Source organism: Drosophila yakuba, chromosome 2L (genome assembly GCF_016746365.2).
Source record: "Drosophila yakuba strain Tai18E2 chromosome 2L, Prin_Dyak_Tai18E2_2.1, whole genome shotgun sequence".
NCBI lineage: Eukaryota > Metazoa > Arthropoda > Insecta > Diptera > Drosophilidae > Drosophila > Drosophila yakuba.
Window position 1 is genome coordinate 22,091,647 of NC_052527.2, and position 26,742 is coordinate 22,118,388.

The 26,742-nt window shown below is 35.6% G+C and overlaps 1 protein-coding gene and 1 long non-coding RNA gene across 2 annotated transcripts; one reads left to right on the forward strand and one right to left on the reverse strand.

The window, feature by feature from the left end:
• Window positions 1–1,302: 1,302 nt before the first annotated feature.
• LOC120320581 lies at window positions 1,303–3,251 on the forward strand. The gene is made up of 2 exons (XR_005560112.1): window positions 1,303–1,370; window positions 1,593–3,251. It is a non-coding gene; the product is annotated as an uncharacterized LOC120320581 (long non-coding RNA).
• Window positions 2,845–25,421, reverse strand: LOC6539201 (laccase-5). The gene is made up of 8 exons (XM_002086066.4): window positions 25,037–25,421; window positions 13,602–14,091; window positions 10,175–10,935; window positions 6,407–6,591; window positions 5,306–5,501; window positions 5,040–5,252; window positions 3,927–4,157; window positions 2,845–3,865 (listed from the first exon to the last, which is right to left on the reverse strand). Exons 1-8 carry the CDS (start codon window positions 25,155–25,157, stop codon window positions 3,717–3,719), a joined length of 2,346 nt encoding a protein of 781 aa, XP_002086102.1. The 5' UTR covers window positions 25,158–25,421; the 3' UTR covers window positions 2,845–3,716.
• Between the last annotated feature and the right edge of the window lie 1,321 nt (window positions 25,422–26,742).

The window sequence follows — 26,742 nt, forward strand, 5'->3', positions numbered from 1 at the left end:
TAAAATTTAGAGCCGCCAGAACGTAAAGATCTTTGCGCAGGATTTCGATGTTATGAATTCGGGCACACTAAATAGGGAAAAGCTAAGCTTAATTTCGGCGGGCTAAATCACTTCCTTTTTGCGATCACATCACATGGGATGAGAAACTGCGGTATGTAAGATAGAAGTTGTTTTTCAGGTTAAGTTCAACCCATGTATATTCTTCAAGAATAAAACTTACACGACACACACGGTAACGCAACGCAACGCACTTCAGTTACTCTGTTTGTTATCAAACACGAGCGCAGCTCGAGGTAGTCAGTTAAACAAGCGTAGGTCATACGTGCAAGCGCGGTGTACGACCGCGAGTCGCGCAGTCAGACAGTCGGAACATATTCAGAAGGCGTGGACACAGTCATAAAGCAAGAGGAACGCTGCGAATAGTCAATCCGCGCCCCCGTCGGTACGTGCGTAGTCAGTGAGAGCACGCTAAGAGCTATATTTAAACTTTCTATTGATGGTAAAACGATTGTACTGTGTTTCGGACACTATCACAACCTTTCACACGTTCGTGTTCCAAAGGGATCGCTTTTGTCCGTTAAAGCTGATAATGGATTTTACAGCTCATGGTGTTACAAACCTCCTCACTTTATAAATTTATTAAATATGATATAAAAAAAAATTTATTAAACTACAAATTTCTTTAATTGCCATGAAGTAAAAATTATTATACACGAAAATACTTTAACTAACAATTATCTTTGTAGAATTATTATACAATTATCGTTGTAGCGCAGAGTATTGCGTTTACCGCAGGGACAGGTGCATACGTTAACAAACAATTCAGACTACTTTTGACCAAAAACATCGCTCTGAGGGTTAACGTTTTTTCTCTAATACTCGACGCTGAAAAGTTCAGGCTTCTACTAAAAATATTAATAATTACTAAAAATATAATATAAGGCTATTTCATTAATGTTTATAACTCTTATTATATTTAAATTCGCTTACGTTATTTATAAATTACAAAGTTGGCACTGTAATAAGAGAACTGTGTTCCGTCAAACTTACCCCATTTTAAATATCAACAATGAGATCTTGACCCTCGGGATCCTGTACGTTGGACAATATTATATATTATGTATATATATTATACATATACAATGGTACAACCACTTTACTCAAGTTTCTTTACTATTACTCTTCTAGAAGGAATGCATGGAAGAAATTTAAAAATTCTTTTGAAAACAAAAAAATAAATAAAAGATAACAAATTATCTACTAATCTATTTTTTGTATTTTTAGAAAATCGATAGAAAATGGAAAAAAAACTGAAATAAAATGAAAGCAAAACATTTTCCAAAACTGTAATTTTTGACAGTTTTACAGAGGTATGGTCAGATTTTTTTGTTTGCATATTAATAGAAATTGGAATAGCGAATAGAAAAAGTCCTTTTTACAAATTTATAGAAATTGACCAAATAAAATGACAAAGACAAAGCAAATATTTTTTTAGTGATCGTAAGTAAAATGGGTTTGGGGCTCTTTGAATCTTGCACAACGAAGGCGTCTCTTAAATCTACATACTAATCTCAACTTTTTATTATTCATAGTTCCCAAGATCATATCAGTCACAGTGGCTAGTGGTAGTTCGAAAGAGATTAAGATGGAGCTGCACACAAAACACGGAAGGAAAATAATCTTTTCGCAATTGATCACTAGTGCAGCCTGGTACCGAACGTGAAGAATTTTTTGCATATCGATATATTATGGTAAGTAAAAAAATCTAAATATTTTTCAAAATAGGGGGTTACAGATTTTATGTGTTTTGTTTGCGTGAACATTTTGTGCCGTTTGTGGGTGCAAGATTTGGCGTGGCTAAATAATTTTTGGCACATCAAAGAAAATTGTATAAAAATTATATTTTTCAAACTGTAAGGCCCATTTTGTCGAAATCTTTGTATGCTTCGTACTCAACCAAATTTGTTGGGCTCCACAACATTCTCAGTAACACGTAACAGATGTCTACAGTATTATACACGTTACTCGTAGAGTATAATGGTATACTAGATTCGTTGAAAAGTATTTAACAGGCAGAAGGAAGCGTTTCCGACCATATAAAGTATATATATATATTGTTGATCATGATCACTAGCCGCTCTAACGCCGCAAAGCCGCCCAAAAATGCTAAGCACACACTTTTAAAAAATGTCTTAAAATTTGTTCGTTTTAATATTATCTATTTTCTAGCTATTTTCTACAGCTGTACTAAAAAACATTTTGACCACCACATTCACGCCCACGCTTTTTTTTCCATTTCCTCTAGCTGAGTAACGGGTAACACGGCTTTCTCTTGTTAAGTTGTTTTTTTTTTTAGAAACTTAATAAAAATGTTTATAATTGGGTAGGTGCAAGCAAATTTAAGGAATTCCATTTTATAATCACAGTGAGCGCCAATTTGCTCTAATCGTTAGTTATGTCTTCACGGTCATATGGACGGACATATGTACATACTGACGGACAGGAGGTCTCCAGATAAGTATATATACTTCATAGGAACGAAAAGCATCCTTTAACCAGTTAAATACTTTATACTGAAGTATAGTATACCCTTTTACCAACGGGGTTTTAAATACATTTATTTATTTTTAATATATGTATATATAAGCAAATTAACAATTGAGTGTACATTTATAATTAAAGGGTTTTTTCATTGTGAGCATGTTTTTTATATATACTGATATGAAAATTTGGGGCTTAGATACAAACATAAAAACCAATTAAGTGTACCCAGAATTGAACAATTTGGAAACATAATTACAATGATGCTTGTATGAAAATCAACTTAGCTGTCACAAGTAATTATTTTGGTTTGTTATTTAAAGGTTTATTTTACAATTATAAAAAAGGACATTTTATTTTATATACGAAAACATGTATGGTATTTACAAACAAAGTTTCAGAAAAATGTGTAAATGGCAGTTGATTTGTTAAAATGCATGCTAAAACGTAAAATAAAAAGACATCTGTGTATGAAAATATTTCCAATGACATATAAAAAAATTACAATATTTTAAATTGATAATATTATATTCCTTGTTAATCATTACAATTATTCTTAAAATTCAGTTTAAATATATTTATTTTGTACAGAAAATTTACGTTTACAAGAAAGTAAATCGATATCATATAATACCGGAAATAACTTTGATTAATTATTACATAGTTAAATACTAACCATTTCACAATGTTTCTTTGAACGCCAATGTATTTGAAAATAGTTTAAAATGAAAATGCTACTAGTTTCAAAAAATAAGGCTCAAAGAAATTTGTAGAAAATAAAAGGAAAGTGGTTGGTTGCTTGCAGTCATTTTCAACAACAAAAAGGTTACATAATGGCTTTTTTCATAAAATAAATTAATGTATTGTTATTTTTGGTTCCTACAAATACACACAAATAATAAAATATATACATTTGATAGTAAGCTCCTGGGTGAAAATTAAAGAAAAGGTACATTGTTATTTAAAAATAATTGGACATTGGCAGTGTTTACAATTATTAAGCAAAAACCGTGCTTTGTGAGTTTAAAATACATATATATACATACAATCTTGGTTCATATATAGTAATCGAGGATTCTTTTTGCAAACTGTTTAATCAGAATTATGTAAGTCCTGTTTGCTCTTTTCAATTTGGTCGCCATATGGGTTAATTTACTTTTGTGTCAAGTAAAATATTAATTTATTGGAATGGATGGTGTGTGGTCCCCACATGTTGGGAATCCTGGTGGAACAGGTGGCAGATCAGCGTTAGTGCCGACCTGTAAAATCAAGTTCATTCCAATAACAATGTGGAAAAGGAAATGACAGTGGAAGAGCCAGAAGCCTGAAAAGATTATATTTAGCATTAGGTATGCAAAAAACTCAACGTTGTTTTTGTAGCATACCAGGATTGTCAGCTCTAAACCGCAGGACAACATAGCCGTTGTTTGGTACTGCAATTGTATCCTTAGTCGGCGGTAAATTGTACTGACGGTGTAAAAGTCCGCGCCTGTCAAGGTCTAAAGCGTGCTTTAAATTGATTTTCTTCACTGATGAATCTGGAGAACGGCCAATACCAATGACACTAAACCCGTATCCATGCAAATGGAAAGGATGTGACAAGTTGGGCTGTTGAACTGAAAAAATAAAAATTTAAATGAAGTTACTAATTCACTACAAAACAAGTAGTTGGCGTTTTGTTTACTAATTTAGTAATAGGAAAAAATAAAAGGCTTAGCAATGAAATTTCCAAACAAATCATATATTATAATCGAACAAACAATCTAGATCGTTTATCAATACGTAAAAGCTAGGATTGGCCTATAATTAAACATCTAGGCTGGACTAATAAAATAAGGACAATAATTTTACTTTATACCAAATTCTTCAAAAACAACTTATTATTCTTAAAATAATTAACAGAACAGGAACGAACTAAGATAACTTAAATTTTATTCTCCAGATAGTTTTGATATGGCTGAGGGAATTATTTTTTTAGCTAAACTATCCCACTTACTATAATAATTTAACAATAAAGTTATAAGACATCTTTAAAAATACAAAGCTATAGCTATACAAAACCCATATTTGTAATTATTAAAAAGGACAGTTTGTTATTTAAATATAAATCCATTACCACCCATTTATTTATAATCGGTATTCGTAGAGTTAAATGGCATATTAGATTCGATAATACTTTTCATTAAATGTTGAAGAAGCGTTTTCCACCCTATTAGGTATATATATTTTGGTCAGGATTACATCTGTTCGTCCGTATGAATGTCTAGATCTCAGAATCTTTTAATGTTAAAAACTTGAGACTCCAGAACGTTGCTCCGGACACATGCTTTATCTAAGTTAATAGAAGGCTTTCTAACGTGGGTCCTTCCCATGGAACAATGGAAGCAAGGTTATAAATATGAACGAATAACGTATCTTATAGGTGTCTTATGGCTACCTAATAGTAACATAACTTTATATATGTATTTATGCATTTCTATATTTAAAAAAGAGCTTACCTTCATCGACTAAAACGACTTCCACAATTGCGTTAAGTGGGATGTCAATTTTATGAGTACACATACAATTTGGCCCACAGTCTGCAGGACGATTATCTCCGTTACAAAACTGTTCTGGGTTTATATCATTGTATTGAGAAGTCAATGGTGCTGGAGCCGATAGGTACGAAATTTCATCGATTAGTGATATTACATGGTCGCCGGTGGGTGCCACTGGAATATTTGTACTTAGTTATTATAATAAGACACATTTTTTTGCTACGTACCTAAAAATCTGTTGTATGTGTTTGGCTGAAAAAGATCTTCAGCCCGGTATACAAAGAACCGGAATGGTAAAAAAATCTTAACGTCTGGCTTCTCTGCCAAAATACCACGATCAATTTCAAGAGCATTTTTAAGTTGGCTTACGCATATGGCATCGTTTCGTTGACGGTTGCATTGAGCATCCAAAGGATTCATAACCTTTTCATTTATTTGGTGCGTTTTGAAAGGTCATTAAATACAATGGTATTTGTGTTTTTTATATACAGGTGCAGTTAGCCAAAGTTTAAGTGGTTTTTGTTTTGTTGATAATGTACATATTGGGTATTTAAAGAAACAAAGAAAAAAATTTAATTTGATTTTAAATATAATACACATAAGTTATAATATATACATATAGTATACATATATAAACATGTATAATATACATATATAAATATGTATAATATATATACATAATATATATATATGTATATACATATATTTATAAATTTATATATGTTTAAATATGTAGTTTATACATATACATATGTATATATACATATTACTTACAGCTATATATATATATCTTACGTTTCAGAAAAGAACACGTATAAATACCTATTTAGGCTTTTAAATACTATATTCACAACCATGCAGTATAAAAACACACCAGTTAATTAAATTAGGTCTATATTTGAATTTTTACAGTATTTTAAATAACGATAAATTTAACTTCATTAAACCAGAGACACCTTTTTTATGATGCAAATAAGAAGCAATCAAATTTGCTAAAACAAATCAGAAATGGAATTCCATAATCTTTGAATTCATCATAATTTGAATTATCATCAAATATATATATTTATAAATAGAAAATTTAAAATCCATCTCTTTTGATAATACAAATAATATGATAATAAATAATATGCCTACGTTCCCTCCATAAATTAAGGGGAGATGAACTGTATTCTTTAGCTAATCAATAGTCAATCAATACAACAACTTTGTACTTTGTCAACATTGTAGTATAAATAGTATAAATAATTATGGAAATTATAAATTTTTAAAATTAATAAAATATTTAGACCGTATTTAAGGATCGTTTTTGGTGAACAGATACTTACGACTCCTTGCGGTATTCCAACATCGTATGTTGGCGGCGAAGATGCTGGCTGATAAGGTCCACGAGCGTAACGCAAGATAGCCAGTTGTTGAGCTCTACGAATACCACACTCACCAAGTCCACGTAACTGTATCCAATACGCTCCAACAGGTTGGTCGGCGCTTATAACAAAATCGTAGCGCTCACCTTGAATGTATGAAATTTATCAAAAATAGTAAAGTAGAATTATGAATATAACTGTGCATATATCCTTATAGGCATAAATTTTTTACGAGCTTTATGTTTTTAAATGGTTGCCATTATAAGCTAATAGAGTTAAAAGAGCTAATGATTTACAAAGGGCCATTGAGCTATTGACGTGACAGATCAGATGCTAGATCAAAAGACGAAACACAAATAACAAAAATATAATACAGCCTTGGTATAGACGGTCATCAATTTCAAAAACAGCGACAGTATAAAGCGACAAAAACAAGAATAACAAGGCCATTAAACTGCTACTGCACAAACGAACAGCAAGATAGCGAATGCAAACAACGGCGGCGCATGTCATGTGCGGAAACACGGTAAAGAGCGATTTTGTCATGATTGTAGATATCCTCCTTGAAATAGCTAGGAGCTCAACCAGTGGCGTCAACAATTTGAGATAATAGGATAAACGCAATTATAGTCAGAAACAAGAGAGAACGCTATAGTCGAGTTCCCCGACTATCTGATACCCGTTACTCACTTACACTAAGTGCGAAGGACAGTTTTTGGCGGTTTGTGGGCGTTAGAGTGGGCGTGGCCAAACGTTTTTTTGGGAATAGATAGAAATTTACAAGACTAATACAAAAATGAAAAAATATCAAAACATTTTTCAAAAGTGTGGGCGTGGCAGCTTTGGGCGGTTTGTGGGCGTTAGAGTGGGCGTGGCAAAAAGTTTTTTGGCAAATCGATAGAAATTTACAAAACCAATACAAAAATGAAAAAATATCAAAACATTTTTCAAAAGTGTGGGCGTGGCAGTTTTGGGCGGTTTGTGGGCGTTGGAGTGGGCGTGGCAACATGAATCGATAAACTTGCGCTGCGTCTATGTCTCTGGAGTCTGTATGCTTAATCTCAACTTTCTAGCTTTTGTAGTTCCTGAGATCTCGACGTTCTTACGGACAGACGGACATGGCCAAATCGACTCGGCTACTGATCCTGATCAAGAATATATATACTTTATATGGTCGGAAACGCTTCCTTCTGCCTGTTACATACTTTTCAACGAATCTAGTATACCCTTTTACTCTACGAGTAACGGGTATAAAAAATAATGTGTAGAGGTCATCTGGACATTTTATAACGTTTTTTTTTTTGACGGGAAGTCCAATCATCTGAAAATTAACCTCAAGTTAGATGAGTTCCTCAAGATGAGAAAACATAGAAAACCTTGAGTGCACTTTTCCAACAAATCTGAAACAATATAAATTTCTATGCAGCTAAGTGCTCCCAAACCCCGCAACTACATCCCACATTGTAATTCCCAACGTTCTATAATTCCTATACAGAATAAACGTTTTTATACCCGTTACTCGTAGAGTAAAAGGGTATACTAGATTCGTTGAAAAGTATGTAACAGGCAGAAGGAAGCGTTTCCGACCATATAAAGTATATATATTCTTGATCAGGATCAGTAGCCGAGTCGATCTGGCCATGTCCGTCTGTCCGTCCGTCTGTCCGTCTGTCCGTCCGTCTGTCCGTCTGTCCGTCTGTCCGTCTGTCCGTCCGTATGAACGTCGAGATCTCAGGAACTACAAAAGCTAGAAAGTTGAGATTAAGTATACAGACTCCAGGGACATAGACGCAGCGCAAGTTTGTCGATTCAGGTTGCCACGCCCACTCTAACGCCCACAAACCGCCCAAATCTGCCACGCCCACACTTTTGAAAAATGTTTTGATATTTTTTCATATTTGTATTAGTCTTATAAATTTCTATCTATTTGCCAAAAAACTTTTGGCCACGCCCACTCTAACGCCCACAAACCGCCCAAATCTGCCACGCCCACACTTTTGAAAAATGTTTTGATATTTTTTCATTTTTGTATTAGTCTTGTAAATTTCTATCTATTTGCCAAAAAACTTTTGGCCACGCCCACTCTAACGCCCACAAACCGCCAAAAACTGTCCTTCGCACTTACACTAGCTGAGTAACGGGTATCAGATAGTCGGGGAACTCGACTATAGCGTTCTCTCTTGTTTTTATTTCACTTTCTTTTAGTACATTTTAAGTTTTTATTTGTCAGTAGAACGTCGAAGTCATGTGAACTGTAGGAGCTGGAAAATTGAGAAAAAGAATGCACTTTACACTTTAAAATCTACGATTTCGGCACCTTGCGTAGGTTTTGGAGAAGTATTATTTTAGGCTTTTTAGGGTAGACCACGTTGATAGCCTGAACAGCGTCCAAGATTTTTTTGGCTTCAGATGTTCCCTAATGACCGTGAAGGTTTAGTATTCTGTACATTTGTGGTGCGCTGTGTGTGTGCGCTAACTGTGTGGCAGCAGATTTGAGAATCGTAAAAATAATTATTATTCTACAATATGCCACTTATTCGTGCTGTATGCTACTTTTTAAAGTCGGTTTTATGACACAAACACTTGTCGCACTGGGCGTTATGACACGTACCCTGCGGCGATATTTACGGCACAACCTTATAGTGCTTTTAAGTTATTCAGGCCTGTTTTTTTTGTTTTTTTGTATTGAGAATTGGATTTGGGTTAAAAAGTAAGACATAATTTTGTTTTTCTGTTAATTAGTTCTACTTGATGTGAAATAGCGAACCGAATCCCTGAAAGAAGACTGCTTTCCACCTGTGATCAAGAGAAGTAATTGAGTACAGTGAACCCGGGGCCACCTAACTACACCAGAAGGAGTAAAGCCCCCTCCATGGCTAAAATGAACCAAAGTGAACCAGAAATAGTTCAACCTGCCCGAGTAATCTCATCTTTTAGTTAAAGAGATTAAATTTGCTGTGATGCCCCTAGCTTAACTTTTGATTGTAGGATTAGCGGAAGTGCAACACTGACAGTTTTTGGCGGTTTGTGGTCGTTAAAGTGGGCGTGGTAAAATGTTTTTGGGCAAATCGATAGCAATTTACAAGACCAATACAAAAATGAAAAAATATCAAAACATTTTTCAAAAGTTTGGGCGTGGCAGCTTTGGGCGGTTTGTGGGCGTTAGAGTGGGCGTGGCAAAAAGTTTTTAAGCATATCGATAGAAATTAACAAGACTAATACAAAAATGAAAAAATATCAAAACATTTTTCAAAAGTGTGGGCGTGGCAGCTTCGGGCGGTTTGTGGGCGTTAGAGTGGGCGTGGCAACATGAATCGATAAACTTGCGCTGCGTCTATGTCTCTGGAGTCAGTATGCTTAATCTGAACTTTCTAGCTTTTGTAGTTCCTGAGATCTCGACATGCATACGGACGGACAGACGGACGGACATGGCCAGATCGACGGCCATTGATCCTGATCAAGAATACATATACTTTATATGGTCGCAAACGCTTCCTTCTGCCTGTTACATACTTTTCAACGAATCTAGTATACCCTTTTACTTTACGAATAACGGGTATAATTAGAAATTTAACAGTTTTCAAAAATAATGGCTAATGGCGGGGAGAAAAGTCAAGTCTTTTATTTTTATGTTAGTGATTAGGCAATCTGTAATTATGAAATCACTTCTAAAATAATCACTACATTAATATCAATTTGATCTCTGATTCGATTGAAAAAGCAACTTACCTGAAAATGAAATGATTGTGTTAACATCAACAGGATGCACAGGCTCACCATCGGTGGCTATAACCGTCATGCCGTGACCCTCGATCGTTACCTGTGCAGGACAGACTGAAGCAAATGCGTTTATCATTCGAAAGCGGTAACGACGTCCTGGTGTAATTGTGAATATTTCCAATGGAGTATTAGTCATAAAGCCAGTGTTTGGGTCACGAAACTGGCCTTTTCCGTTAATTAACATGGACTCCGGATCTTGGCCTGTGTTAACAGCCAAACGACCAGGATAGCGCTCTGCTGCATCTTCATGCAACCAATCACTGATAAGCATTATATGTGTTGTTAAATCAAAATCATATAAATGGGAGTTAGGATCCCTTGACGGTGGCTGTCGAACCACAACGCTGCCGTACAGTCCATCTAGTTTCTGAAGACCGGTATGAGCATGCCAAAAATGTGTCCCGGCGTTTCCTGTCCACTGATAACGGAAGGTATTACCCTGCTGAATGGGGCATTGAGTGACGAAAGGGACGCCATCATAATACTGCGATCCACGTTGCCATATACCGTGCCAGTGTATAGTTACTTCCATTCCCTCCATATGATTCTCCACATCAATTACTACCTTGTCGTTTTCACATACTTGAATGCTGGGGCCGGGTATCATACGATTTGCAGTTAGAATTCCCCGTTCAACTCCATCAGCTAAGACACACTGACAATGACTCCAAACCGTATTCGTTGCGTTTGGAGTACATACTTGGCACGCACTGTGTGTAAATATAATGGTTATAAAATTAGGTCATTCAAATAAAAAATATATTCCTCTGAAATAAATAAATATTAGCGTTAATTTTAAGTTTGCTCAATTTTAAGCAAAAACTATTTTTTTAATAGAATCTAGATAGTATAATTGTCAAAAACTTTGTTATCAAAAAAATAGTATCACATCTTAAAACAAGAGAGAACGCTATAGTCGAGTTCCCCGACTATCTGATACCCGTTACTCACCTACACTAAGTGCGAAGGACAGTTTTTGGCGGTTTGTGGGCGTTAGAGTGGGCGTGGCCAAACGTTTTTTGGGAATAGATAGAAATTTACAAGACTAATACAAAAATGAAAAAATATCAAAACATTTTTCAAAAGTGTGGGCGTGGCAGCTTTGGGCGGTTTGTGGGCGTTAGAGTGGGCGTGGCAAAAAGTTTTTTTGGGAATAGATAGAAATTTACAAGACTAATACAAAAATGAAAAAATATTAAAACATTTTTTAAAAGTGTGGGCGTTGCAGTTTTGGGCGGTTTGTGGGCGTTAGAGTGGGCGTGGCAGCATGATTCGACAAACTTGCGCTGCGTCTATGTCCCTGGAGTCTGTATGCCTAATCTCAACTATCTAGCTTTTGTAGTTCCTGAGAACTCGACGTTCATACGGACAGACGGACAGACAGACGGACGGACAGACGGACATGGCCAAATCGACTCGGCTATTGATCCTGATCAAGAATATATATACTTTATATGGTCGGAAACGCTTCCTACTGCCTGTTACATACTTTTCAACGAATCTAGTATACCCTTTTACTCTACGAGTAACGGGTATAATGAAAAAATATCAAAACATTTTTTAAAAGTGTGGGCGTAGCAGCTTTGGGCGGTTTGTAGGCGTTAGAGTGGGCGTGGCAAAAAGTTTTTTGGCAAATCGATAGAAATTTAAAAAACCAAAACAAAAATGAAAAAATATCAAAACATTTTTCAAAAGTGTGGGCGTGGCAGTTTTGGGCGGTTTGTGGGCGTTGGAGTGGGCGTGGCAACATGAATCGATAAACTTGCGCTGCGTCTATGTCTCTGGAGTCTGTATGCTTAATCTCAACTTTCTAGCTTTTGTAGTTCCTGAGATCTCGACGTTCTTACGGACAGACGGACAGACAGACGGACGGACAGACGGACAGACGGACGGACAGACGGACATGGCCAGATCGATTTGGCTACTGATCCTGATCAAGAATATATATACTTTATATGGTCGGAAACGCTTCCTTCTGCCTGTTACATACTTTTCAACGAATCTAGTATACCCTTTTACTCTACGAGTAACGGGTATAAAAATAAAATAAATGTATTTTTGCTATTCTACAAGCTACGCTTAGACCCCAGGTATATTTAACGATGTCCTGAAATCAACAGTTTGGGCAATAGGATCAGTGAGTCTGAACATCCTAACGGTTAACTTTATGTTTTATGTGTTATATTCAACCAGCTCTCCCTATTGCTGCAGGATAAACACAGCAAAGATTTTGACTTTATCAAGAGCATACAGATCAACTCCGTGGAGCTATTCTGATAACGTCGGAAATTTTTTGTAAATAAGTTCTCGTAGTTCAGTTTCAGATTACTCAACTATTTATACCCGTTACTCGTAGAGTAAAAGGGTATACTAGATTCGTTGAAAAGTATGTAACAGGCAGAAGGAAGCGTTTCCGAACATATAAAGTTTATAAATTCTTGATCAGGATCAGTAGCCGAGTCGATCTGGCCATGTCCGTCTGTCCGTCCGTCTGTCTGTCCGTCCGTCTGTCTGTCCGTCTATCCGTATGAACGTCGAGATCTCAGGAACTACAAAAGCTAAAAGGTTGAGATTAAGTATACAGACTCCAGGGACATAGACGCAGCGCAAGTTTGTTGCCACGCCCACTCTAACGCCCACAAACCGCCCAAAACTGCCACGCCCACACTTTTGAAAAATGTTTTGATATTTTTTCATTTTTGTATTAGTCTTGTAAATTTCTATCTATTTGCCAAAAAACTTTTGGCCACGCCCACTCTAACGCCCACAAACCGCCAAAAACTGTCCTTTGCACTTACACTAGCTGAGTAACGAGTATCAGATAGTCGGGGAACTCGACTATAGCGTTCTCTCTTGTTTTAATATTTAAAGTATTTTAAATTATCGTTGGTTTAATTGTATTAGTTTTGTTTCTGTATATCCAACTTAATAGTGTAGTTTTTAGTCAACATACATGCTAAGTTAACAGTTTAATTATTTAAACAAAGTATATCGCTATAGATATTAATTACGCATAGAACGCATTGGAAATTATATATTCTCCAACTCAAACTCTAAGATTCTCAATTCAAGGAATTTTTTTTACGTTTAAGTCGTTTTTGATAAATATTCTTATTTAAATAAAATAATTAATTATAAATTTTTTAAACATATATATTTAATTTGTTGTTTATATTTAAATCACTTGTTACAAACTTTTTTCACTATCGGAAAACCAGAATACCAGGAATTGAAATCGGTTGGTAAAAATATTGATAATTAAAAAATATAACCGATCGATATTAATAGGATTGCATTCATTTTTATTAAACCAAACACTGCCTTTTAAAGCAGCTATTCTTTCTAATCAAACAATTTTAAATTGCAAAGTACTTACGCTCCCAATACTGTGTAGTATTCCAACGTAAAATGATAATAGCAAATTCTCGGAGGCTCGCCCTCGCGACAAGCGCGGGCACATTCATCAGGAGCAGATAGCGCAGGATTGCGCCGCAGCTCGGCAGTTGCACTAGTAGAGAAATCTAAGTGACGGAAAGGAGATTTTGGGTTGGGTTCGACCACGGTTCCTGTGATCTTATTAGCTGGATAACGTGCAGAGGTCGGTAGACTTCCGCGTGAGTTCAGGTACCCGCTTCCAGCGGTTAGAGAAGGCTTAGTACCAGCTAAGTTTGAGGAAGGCCCACCAGTTCCAAGGCTATTGCCATTTAATGGAGCAGGCCCGGATTGGCTTCCTCCCAGAGAGGGGTGAGTCTGCACAAGGCCGTGTGTTGCTGAAAAAAATGGTGAATCATATGGAGTTGAACTACTGGAAGTGGCCACATGTTGCTGCCAGAAGGACCCCATCGGTGTAAGATCCGGTTGATTTTCTGCGTTAAATAAAACAATTAAAAAATATATATAAAAATTAAACTCTGTGTCGGTAGAAGGCATTCGTATTTAACATAGCTATCTTTTTGCTTTTCATTGCTATGGTCGAAATTCTATCTGTCTGTCTGTCTGTCTGTCGAGATCTCAGGAACTACAAAAGCTAGAAAGTTGAGATTAAGCATACAGACTCCAGAAACATAGACGCAGCGCAAGTTGCCACGCCCACTCTAACGCACACAAATCGACCAAAACTACCACGCCCACACTATTGTAAAATGTTTTGATATTTTTTTGTTAGTAATGTAAATTTCTATCGATCTGCAGAAAAACTTTTTGCCTCGCCCACTCTAACGCGCACAAATCCGTAAAAACTGTTAATGTTGAAATTCCTCTTCGCACTTCCACTAGCTGAGTAACGGGTATCAGATAGGCGGGAAACTCAACTATAGCGTGCTCTCTTGATTTTTGTTAGTTTGTTTTTTCCTGCCATATGTACCATATATGTATATTGATGTAAAATGGTTTTGTAGCTAATGGATTATTAATTTTTTGAACAGACTAGGAATTTCACTAAGCTTGCTGCCCTTCTTATGCAGTGGAAATTTAAACGATTCTTTTCAGGTGATCGGAAAACTTTATGATACAACACGACCATCAACAAATGCGAAAATCCTTAAACAATAGTCAATCTAAATTATTAAAGATCAGTAAATTTAACAAATTATAATATAAATAAAAATTATTCAGAAACAATCCTTGCTAACGTTTAGAAAAGTATAAATAAATATAAATATTCTAGAATACATGTTTCGAAAAACCTTTCAAAGCTTGCATCCAGAAGCGTTTCAGGAAATGCTTCCAGAAGGCTTTCAGGGAATCTAGAGGGTAATGCTTACGAAGTGCTTATAGGTTCGTTGCACGGGTAGTTAATAATTTTAGATGAATTTAAACCGCAACCATTCTACCACATAGAAATTTAGGAACAGAGCCGTAAATATAAATCGTTCATCACTCACAACGGATGATTTCAATTTCTGCAAGTACCTTTCGGTCTTTCAAATACGCCAAGCGTATGCCAACATGTAAACGCTATCTTCAGGGACTTTACCGTCAAAGAAGTGGCTATACCATACGTGGCTGATATAATAATCCATGCAGAAACTGACGAAGAAGCTGTAGGAAACATCAATGAAGTTCTTAACAGGTGCTCAGAATATGAGCTCATAATTAAAAAATGACATTTTCTGAAAACTAAAATCGAGTATTTGGGCCACATAATCGAGAATAAACTAATAAGTCCGTCCCCAACGAAAACGCCAGCTGCGACTTCAAAGTACAAAATATCCTTGGTTTAGTAGGATACTTCCGAAAATGTATTCCCAACTTTTCAAAAAGGCTAAAATGACAAAACTAGATGCGAAGATTAAATTTGGCGATTTGAAGATGGCTGCTTTCAACAGTCTTAAGATGCCGATCACACCTGTCTAAAAATCATCACCAGGACAAGACTGATTTACTTATTACCGCTTCAACAAATGGTTTTGGCGCAGTTTTGAGATGAGATGAGCAAAAAGACTTCCGAAGCTGAAAGAAAGTTTACATGTTATGAACTTGAAATACCCGCTGTAGTGTAAGCATTTAAGAAATTCAGAATCTACCTATCGTACCTATCGAAATTCTATCGTAGAAGACAAAACACGAGTTTTTCATGAAGCAAGGTCTTTTGTACAAGCTAGTAGACGACAGCAAACTCATAGTTGTGCCTGCGGCTATGCGCCGCGAAATCATTTAGCAAGCACGGCCATTTTTCAGTCAATAAATTGAAGAGATGCTGTTACAAGTCTTTAAGAGCAAATCCGACAAAGGTTTGGCGCTAACGTCGGAGAAGTTCAGGCTATATTTTGATAACGAAGAACTAAATATCACCTCATCACGACAGACCTTCCGCGAGCAAATGGCCAGGTTGAGAGGTTGAAAATAGTTTTAGGCCTTTCAAAATGTTCCATTGACGACCTACGACGAATGGTATAAATGTGTCAGTAGCGTACAACGAGTCATTAACTCAACATTTGCTAAAAGCACCGAAACTTTACCATTTGAGCTATTACCAAGAACGAAGAAGCTTCTTTAATTAGATGTAATGATTCAAGATGCTAGAGGATTAAATGATTCAGAATTTCAATGACGATCGCGTCAACTTAGAATCCCAGCAAGGAAGCATATTCTTTATTTAAAACGAGAACAAAAAGAGATACAATCTACGGCGAAGACCAGCATCAAATTACAAAGTTGGCGAAAAAGTTTCTTATAAAAGAACTCAACTTGGTCCACGCTTAAACCTAAAACCGAAGTATCTTGGTCTATACCGCAAGGCTGTGCTGCAGCCTTGGTGATAACTCCAGAATCTGCGATACTCATTTTTAATCATCGCAGTGGAAGATTTAAAGTAGAAAAGGTCATGCATTGAAAAAGAGGTGATTAAGTGTTGACGCTATTCCACAGTGCAAATCGGAAATCGCCAATTCGAGCACTCAAACACAGTAAGTTTACCGTATGAAAGTATATGAAAATATCAAAATGTAACTTTTTGTATGGCGGAAGACAGAAAGAGCGTGCGGCCAACAAAGAAAACAATGGAAACTAATACAGATCGCTAACGCCAGCAGCGTGAGGATTCACGAGAACTGGAAAAGTCATCGACACGCAAAATAAAATTTTAAAAAGCGGTGGAAAAAGAGCCGAGTATTAAACATGTCATGTGACATGTCTGCGGCAATTTGTGTACACACGGCTGGCCCTCGGGCTTACAACCATTTATATTAAAAAGGATTTCCTTTGCCCAGTCGTGCAACACTTTACAGATGTATGATGTGGACATCAAGACTGCACTATGGGGAATTCGACCTGTGAGTCCATGATCCAGAATTAGGGCCAGAGCCTCTTCAGCGGTAGAGCGCACCGGATGTTGTACGGGCTTGCTGATCCACTTCCTAATTATCTTGGCTTTAGCTGGGTTAAGGGGCAGTATTTTGAGTACTGCAGCCAGATCGTTGAGCCCATTCTTCCGTGCAGCTATTCTCGACGCTTGCAACAATAATCCGTGGTTATGTTTTTGGAGTCTTGAGAGGTTGGTTGCTTGCTTTCTCTGCCCTCTTGGTCCTTTCAACCCGAATGTTATTTTTGGACGACCAGCTTGATGTCTTTCAGGCTCAACTTTGCTTAAACTTCCAAGTAAGTTCAAGCTAAGATTGCCTTCCGTCCATGCCGAGTATTTTGCTACAAATTTATCCAGCTTTCTATTGCACATTTTCCATTTCTTCAACAAATTTACATGAAACATGCGCGCTTTCTCCCATATGTGACTTTTATTCATTTCCAAAATGCATTCGTCGATATGCAAACAAATAAATTTGAATATAGCATTCAGTTTTTCACGAGCTACCCATTGGGTGCGCCACACTTCTAAGAGGGCCGCATTGCCAATTGAGAGGTTGCTACCTAAAAACACATTTATGCCAAAAAAAACAGGTCAAATTCCCCATAGTGGACTGGCACCCTGGATGTGGTAATGACCACAATGGACTTGATGAATAAAGAGGAAATGGATGAAGTGGAAATAAATTGATAACGGCAGCAGAAAATGTAAACATAGATAAGCTGTAAAATCATTATACCCGTTACTCGTAGAGTAAAAGGGTATACTAGATTCATTGAAAAGTATGTAACAGGCAGAAGGAAGCGTTTCCGACCATATAAAGTATATATATTCTTGATCAGGATCAGTAGCCGAGTCGATCTGGCCATGTCCGTCTGTCCGTCCGTCTGTCCGTCCGTCTGTCCGTCCGTATGAACGTCGAGATCTCAGGAACTACAAAAGCTAGAAAGTTGAGATTAAGTATACAGACTCCAGGGACATAGACGCAGCGCAAGTTTGTCGATTCAGGTTGCCACGCCCACTTTAACGCCCACAAACCGCCCAAAACTGTCACGCCCACATTTTTGAAAAATGTTTTAAAATTTTTTCATTTTTGCATTGGTCTTGTAAATTTCTATCGATTTGCAAAAAAACTTTTTGCCACGCCCACTCTAACGCCCACAAACCGCTCAAAGCTGCCACGCCCACACTTTTGAAAAATGTTTTGATATTTTTTCATTTTTGTATTAGTCTTGTAAATTTCTATCGAATCGCCAAAAAAAAATTTGCCACGCCCACTCTAACGCCCACAAACCGCCAAAAACTGTCCTTCGCACTTAGTGTAGGTGAGTAACGGGTATCAGATAGTCGGGGATCTCGACTATGCCGTTCTCTCTTGTTTTATTTTAAAATTAGAATATATTTTAGAAAACAAAAAAATATCTATTCAAAATCAAAAGCAATGCCTTATTGCCATTCTAAATTATTGAAAATAAAACTATAAAAAAACAAGAGAGAACGCTATAGTCGAGTTCCCCGACTATCTGATACCCGTTACTCAGCTAGTGTAAGTGCGAAGGACAGTTTTTGGCGGTTTGTGGGCGTTAGAGTGGGCGTGGCAAAATTTTTTTTGGCGATTCGATAGAAATTTACAAGACTAATACAAAAATGAAAAAATATCAAAACATTTTTCAAAAGTGTGGGCGTGGCAGCTTTGGGCGGTTTGTGGGCGTTAGAGTGGGCGTGGAAAAAAGTTTTTTGGCAAATCGATAGAAATTTACAAGACCAATACAAAAATGAAAAAATATCAAAACATTTTTCAAAAGTGTGGGCGTGGCAGTTTTGGACGGTTTGTGGGCGTGGCAACATGAATCGACAAACTTGCGCTGCGTCTATGTCTCTGGAGTCAGTATGCTTAATCTGAACTTTCTAGCTGAGATCTCGACGTTCATACGGACAGACAGACGGACAGACGGACGGACAGACGGACGGATAGACGGACATGGCCAGATCGACTCGGCTATTGATCTTGATTAAGAATATATATACTTTATATGGACGGAAACGCTTTCTTCTGCCTGTTACATACTTTTCAACGAATCCAGTATACCCTTTTACTCTACGAGTAACGGGTATAATAAAAGTTCTCTTCTTTATATTATGAAAGTCTATTTTAAGCCCCACGGACCAGTTAAGGGTTAATGAACACACTCTACTGCCGTTTCATAAACACTTGCTGTGCCTTTCACTTAAACTTATTGCTTTCATACAATAAGGCCTTACTGATGCCGACGAGACCACCTTATTGATTGGGCTATCCCAGCTAACGAGGAGTAACCAGAGGCTAACGACGTGGAAGGCCTGAAAAGGGCAGACTGAGGTCAGTCAATCTAAATCATTAAGGATGACCAAATTAAACACATCATAATATACATAAAACTTTTAATAATAAATCTGTGGGATTATGTGAACTTACTCAAACGGCTAATCACGAACCAGTCCCACAGTAAAATTATGTTTACATCTACAGATGTCGCCGACGGTATACGCCTTAAAAACTGTAGTATTTTTAGGAGCATAAGAGTCCGAGGGAATAAGGGAGCCACACCCAGACGCCAATAAGCATTTCCGGATCGGACTTAGCTTCGGCAAATATAATTCGGTCAAACGGAACACTAAGTAAGAAAATCACCCAAAATAGCCAATGAGAATAAAGAAATTAAATTTAAGTAAATCAGTTAAAACAAGAGAGAACGCGTTTCCCGACTATTAGATACCTATTACTCAGAAGTGTGACCAAGAAATTTAAACATTTTCTGGAATATCGGTTGAAATTGGGAAAAAAATAATAAAATGAAAACTAAAACTAAAAACTAAAAAAAGAAATTTGGACGTGTATCACAAAATTTTAAATGTGTTGTGTCAGTTTTGGCGGTATCTGAGCGTTGGAGTAAAAAATATAAATTTACAAGTCATATAAAAAAATGAATAAATATCACAACATTTTTCAAATGTTTGGGCGTGGCAGTTTTGGGCGGTTTATGGAAGACAGAGTCGACGTGGCAAATTTAGTTGCTTTTCTGCATGCTTTTCTAGCTTTTATAGTTCCTGAGATCTCGAGGTTCACGGTCCGACAGTCGGACGGACGGACATGGCCAGATCGACTCTGCTATTGATCCTGATCAAGAATATATATACTTCATATGGTCGGAACCGCTTCCTTCTGCCTGTTACATACTTTTCTAGCGTTCCATCGCGTTCTATCTTGTTTTCCAGCTACACTCCATGCCACACGTCGCCATGTAAAATTAGCAACAAACGTACATAGCGCAGAAATTAAAATAATTTTCCAGCTTAAATCTTGAACGTACATAAACTAAATATGTTTTGTTTTAAACGTGTTTTCGAGTCCTATTCTGCCCATCTATTAAATTTTTTTTTTGACTTCGTTTAATAAAGCTTAAGAGTTAAAAAAAACATACAAAAATTTAAATTGCATTATATGTATATGTTTTAATACGGTATTATCTATAAATAAATTTATTTTTCTAGTTAAGCTTTTTGGTCGAAATCTATAAGCCACAAAATTATTAGTTTTTGTTGTCGTCAACTAGTTTTTTGTTCTATTTCGTTGAGCTTCATAGACAACTTCATATATAGTACAGACATTTCACACAGTTAAATATTTTTGTACACATGTATGAATTACAAATACAGTTTTAAAGTAAACCAGAAAACTGGCTCTTCAGCTTAGTCTTGTTTTGTGAGTTATTTCGACTTGTATTTGGACCGCAATTTTTAGCCGTAATAGTCTTTAAAATAAATGGAAAATCTACATATACATATACAACTATACATGTAAACATTTCAAAAATAAATGTATTCAACTAAGCGAAAAATTTAAAAATAAATGTTAATAAAAAAACTACACCTATAACTGGTAAATTTATTTTAAAATTAGCTTATTATTGCTGCTAAGTTGGATAAATGTTATTTTCATAACCCGAAGATAGTCTAGAAAGACAGGTTTCATTTTCCTATTTTCGAAATATTTATTTTAAACATTGTGTTAATTCTTTTTTATGGGAAAATAACAAAACGGAACAGTTTTACGATAATCTGTTATAGTTCAAAAAAAGGTAAAATTTAATTTCTTCGGTGTACATATGTACATATGTATAATTATGTATGCTTGTATCATATTAGGTCCATTGCAACAGCTCTACTAAATATACATTTTTATATTTTCGTTGTCCTTGCATCCAATATTGTTAGCAGAGCCTATTTATTTATTTAGCTATGCTAGTTTTAAAATAAAAAATAGTAAAAATAGAGATTGCTTAATTAAAAAATTTTATTTATAAAAGCTCTTTAAAAAGATTTAATATACTTCTGAAGCTTTTTTACACAATTTATCTTGTTCGCTAGTGTAATCAATTACGTTATTTCGAAACATTTTCACTAGCGCACATACATATTTATATAGCATGCGTATATATATATATGTATATATATATTGGGACTGTATTGTTGCAATCGGAAACCAGTCCCACATTCCGTACGTGTCACATATGTTAGTCTGTTAGTTTGTATTTATGGAAATAAAGATGTCTGGCATGGTTTTACCTAACAGTTTGACCATTTATTTAGCCACAATAACAATATAAAAATATGTTTTGATTTGAAGAAGTATATCTGTTTCGAATGTTAAAGTTTAATAATGCAATACTAACATTAAACAAATATATGTTTGGACGAACACAAACACATATACCAATTTTCAGTTTAAAGTCACCTTGAATCAGTTATTCTTTAAGACTGCACCATTTTATATCTCTTGCAGACCGGTTTAAGCTTAATAAATATGTATTTTGTTTTTGCATTGATTTCAAATAAGACACTTGTATTTATTGGGTAAGGACCACTTAGAAGAATGATTAAGGAAGATACCCAGTAGTAGTAGTGTGTAAAAATCTAAAATCTAATATGTGCATCGACTATCAGATATCCGTTTATCTCTTCATATGCATGTATTCCCAAAAATGCACCACCGGCTGGGGACGAATAAAATCTGACGTGAAGATACATAACATACATTACATAATTATGACATGGTACTAAATTTGAAACCTTCTAAACAATGTACATCGAAAAAACGCACAGCGAAAAGTTCATTCGTCAAAAATGGTTGGAGGTATTTTCGTCAAAGACACTTGGAAAATCGACAACATACTAAGAAATTTAAGCGCGCGACAACCAGCTGGGTGAACTTTCGTCAGGTCATAACGCAAATAATTAACAGTATTAGCAAGCGCTTAACAGGACAAAGGTAATATGCCAGGACAATAATTTATATAAAGTAGCAACAGCTTCATAATATAAATATATTAATATTATATATAAAAGGACTAAGAATACGTAATTAGCAAATTATTTATACGTCGTTCAAATAATCTTTTCACTGATATGTCCGAAGAACACCCTTTTCGTGCATACTCCAAAGCTAAATCCACAAGCTCTGATTGGTTATTGTAATCAATTGTTAACTTTCAGCAAACACAGATGAAAGTAATGTATATGCTATTTTGTATTAAGTATACATAATTTGGTCATCTCTCTCCCACTAGTGTAACTTTGAATATTTAAAAAAGAACAATGTTAAAAACCTATTTATACCCGTTACTCGTAGAGTAAAAGGGTATACTAGATTCGTTGAAAAGTATGTAACAGGCAGAAGGAAGCGTTTCCGACCATATAAAGTATATATATTCTTGATCAGGATCAGTAGCCGAGTCGATTTGGCCATGTCCGTCTGTCCGTCCGTCTGTCTGTCCGTCTGTCCGTCTGTCCGTATGAACGCCGAGATCTTAGGAACTACAAAAGCTAGAAAGTTGAGATTAGGCATACAGACTCCAGGGACATAGACGCAGCGCAAGTTTGTCGATTCATGTTGCCACGCCCACTCTAACGCCCACAAACCGCCCAAAACTGCGACGCCCACACTTTTGAAAAATGTTGTAATATTTCTTCATTTTTGTATTGGTCTTGTAAATTTCTATCGATTTGCAAAAACACTTTTTGCCACGCCCACAAACCGCCCAAAGCTGCCACGCCCACACTTTTGAAAAATGTTTTAATATTTTTTCATTTTTGTATTGCTCTTGAAAATTTCTATCGATTTGCAAAAAAAACTTTTTGCCACGCCCACTCTAACGCCCACAAACCGCCTAAAGCTCCCACGCCCACACTTTTGAGAAATGTTTTGATATTTTTTTATTTTTGTATTAGTCTTGTAAATGTCTATCTATTCGCCAAAAAACTTTTGGCCACGCCCACAAACCGCCAAAAACTGTCCTTCGCACTTACACTAGCTGAGTAACGGGTATCAGATAGTCAGGGAACTCGACTATAGCGTTCTCTCTTGTTTTTAATTGTGTTCTTTTCGATATCACTTTTGCATACGAAACGCAAGTTTATGGCCCATGGTGCCACGCCCAAAACTGCCACCCCGACACTTAAAAAAAATGTTTTGATATTTGTTAGTCTTGTAAATCTTTCTCGTTCGCACTTTCACTAGCTGTGTAACGTTTATCTAAAAGTCGAGGAACTCTAATATAGCAGTCTCTCTTGTTTTTAATTCGTGTGTTATTCTACCTCGAAAAGTAAATGACTACCTCGAAATGAAACAAAAGAAATATGACTCAAACTCTGGGAAATTGTATTATTGAATAAAATGTGTTTTTTTATAAGAAAGATAAACAAAATGTACAACATATTGTCATACCACAATCATACAGAGTTTTCTTGAAATCGTCCAATATAGTTGGCAACATCTCGAAGTTCCATCTTACAGGTTGTTAAATTGTTCGTATTATTGAAAATAACATTTTTAGGGAGCAGCATGCTAACAACTGACAAGGTCATTCAGCAATTTAAAAGTGAAGAGAGTACCACTAATAGTAAAATTTAAAGAGTATAACTTAAAGAAGAAAAAGTTAGCAGTATTAGTATTATTATTCTTACTCATTTATTTATTTAAAGAGAGTGGAACTTTTATAAGTTAAAGTTCCATGTTTATAATTTAATTTAAATAATCTTAAAATATTCCATCAAAAATTAAGTAAAAAGGGATTTAACCTTCAACAAACCAAAAATGTATTTTCTCTGACGAAACTTATAAGAAACTAGATATATAAAATAAACTCTCCTTAGATGGCCCTTTTCATTAGCATATTTTACCAGATATGTAGGAAACATACCCTTTTTTTTATTCGAGCTTGGCGAAGTTTAGAAAGTACATTTATCTATCTACACTGGATTCAACATAGCCAGTTTTTTGGTACGCATTCACCGCTCTTTTTCCAAAACCATTTAATTTTTTTTCCTATGTTTTAATATTCATTTCCTTCCGTTTTAGTAATACCTTTCGCTTTAAGTATCACACACTGATCGCACCATCTCAGCAAATTTTAAGCTTTCGTGTGTTCATATATAGAAGCTGCCTTCTTACCACGAATACAGCCGTTCACAAATGTAATTACCTTGCAGAATTTTACCTTTCATTTATTATGGGTTAAATAAGTAAGACGGTATTTAAGAGTTTGTGTGTGATGAATCACAATCGCTACATAATTTTTAATCCGTGAAGAGTTGCAGCATGCTATAATCATTTTTGAGTGAATTTAATTGAAGCTTTTGCAAGCATGGGCGCCTGGAAATATGGCAAACTAATAATTATATAATTCTTATATATTTTCTCAAGAGAACGGAAACGGAAGTGAAGCAAACCAACGTAAATCTTTCTTATTCTTTTCCGTAAAAAATACATTAAAGATCTATAGTTTACATAACTACAGACCCGAAATAAAGTCCTGATTAAGAGTTCAAAAACACATTGTATAAAAATACACATATAAAAAAAATTTAGGTACAGTTGACAAACAACAGCATAATATTCCAAGACTTGTTGGGAGTTAAAATTACCCATATTTATGAGCTGATGTTTTCTGTTTAGCCTCGGATTTTCTTACCTTTCTTAGGATGATTTTGCTGTGAGTTGGCAACACGTACTGCAAATGCTTCAGGAAACTCGGAAAATACACACAGGATCAGGAACGAAATAAAAGTTAGGTAAAATCCTTTGAGATCCATGGCTCTAATAGTCGTATGAATGGCGTATACTTTGACTTTTCACAATTCTTGTTCTAATTTGTTAAATTCCTTTCGGGCTCGAAATGTTGTAAGCTTTTCAATTATACTTTTTGGTGGATGTTCATAACATAAGACTATATTATCTTTTCAAAGTACGTGTACTAAGCGATAGCAACACCACTTGAACTGATTTCAGCTTAATGAAGTACGAGCAACGCGATTAAGCACCAAACTGAAGCGGTAGCTACATACGTACGACTATATAAAATGTTTAAGTAGAAAAGTCACTGCAAAACGAGCTTACGAATGAGCCAGGGAAAGGAATGGCTCAGTGAATCATGACATGGCTCAGAGAGCGCAAGAAATTGCAGCAGCCAACTTGATCACGATCTCAGAGCAAGTTGGTCGAGTCTAGAGCTACCATAATCTCACAAAAGCTTTACCAAAGCATAAAAAAAGAAAATGAAACAAAATATAACGGATCTTTTTTGTATTGTTGTTGCTTAAAACAAATGAAGGGAATGTTTTAAAGTTCAAACAAATAGATCTCAAAACTAATACTGATGTGCTGTGTTAAGATTTTTGCATGTAACTTTTACTTTTATCGGCTTATAAAATGCATACATATGTATACGGCGCATGAAAAACAATTAACGCCGTTACCAACTAAGTATGTCAGCACATATGTATATGTACACAGTTACTTAAATAGGTTATAGTATTCTTGCATATACTATTACTACTAATATGAACAAAAAACATTTATACAAAAGATATTTAATCAATTAAAAAAAATGTCCGAAACTAAACAATAGGCAGAGCATGACTAAAAATATGAAATTCTACACGAGAAATCAAACAAAAAGTGTAAATATAAAATATTATAGCTAGTGTTGGTGAGTCGGAGTCGGTTAAAATCGCGGAAAATATGCATGAAAAAACGAATATAGATACCGAATAAGATAACTTAAATTTGTTTTAACCGTCCCGTTCCGACTTATAAAGAATATGTATAATAGAATATATTGTTTTGTTTTTTTTTTCATTTTTTTATTAGTCTTATAAATTTTTATTGATTTGCAAAAAAATTTTTTGCCACGCCCACAAACCGCCTAAAGCTACCACGCCCACACTTTTGAAAATTTTTTGCTTTTTTTTCATCTTTGAATTGGTCTTGTAAATATCTATTGATTTGAAAAAAAAACTTTTTGCCACGCCCACAAACCTCCCAAAGCTGCCAGGCCAACACTTTTGAAAAATGTTATGATATTTTTTCATTTTTGTATTAGTCTTGTAAATTTCTATCGATTTGCCAAAAAACTTTTTGCCACGCCCACTCTAACGCCCACAAACCTCCAAAAACTCTCAGTGTTGATGACTCTCCTTGACACTTCCTTTAGCTGAGTAACGGGTATCAGATAGTCGGGGAACTCGACTATAGCGTTCTCTCTTGGTATACCCGTTACTCGTAGAGTATAAGGGTATACTAGATTCGTTAAAAAGTATGTAACAGGCAGAAGGAAACGTTTCCGAGCATATAAAGTATATATATTCATAATCAGGATCAATAGCCGATCGATCTGGT

Excerpts from the sequence above, each read along its gene's own strand:
- LOC6539201 (XM_002086066.4), bottom strand. The coding sequence starts at position 25,157 with ATGGATCTCAAAGGATTTTACCTAACTTTTATTTCGTTCCTGATCCTG. Across the intron at positions 4,158-5,039 it reads AGTCGTTTTAGTCGATGAAG|TTCAACAGCCCAACTTGTCA; the intron begins GTAAGCTCTTTT and ends TTATTTTTTCAG. Across the intron at positions 3,866-3,926 it reads GTTTAGAGCTGACAATCCTG|GCTTCTGGCTCTTCCACTGT; the intron begins GTATGCTACAAA and ends TAATCTTTTCAG.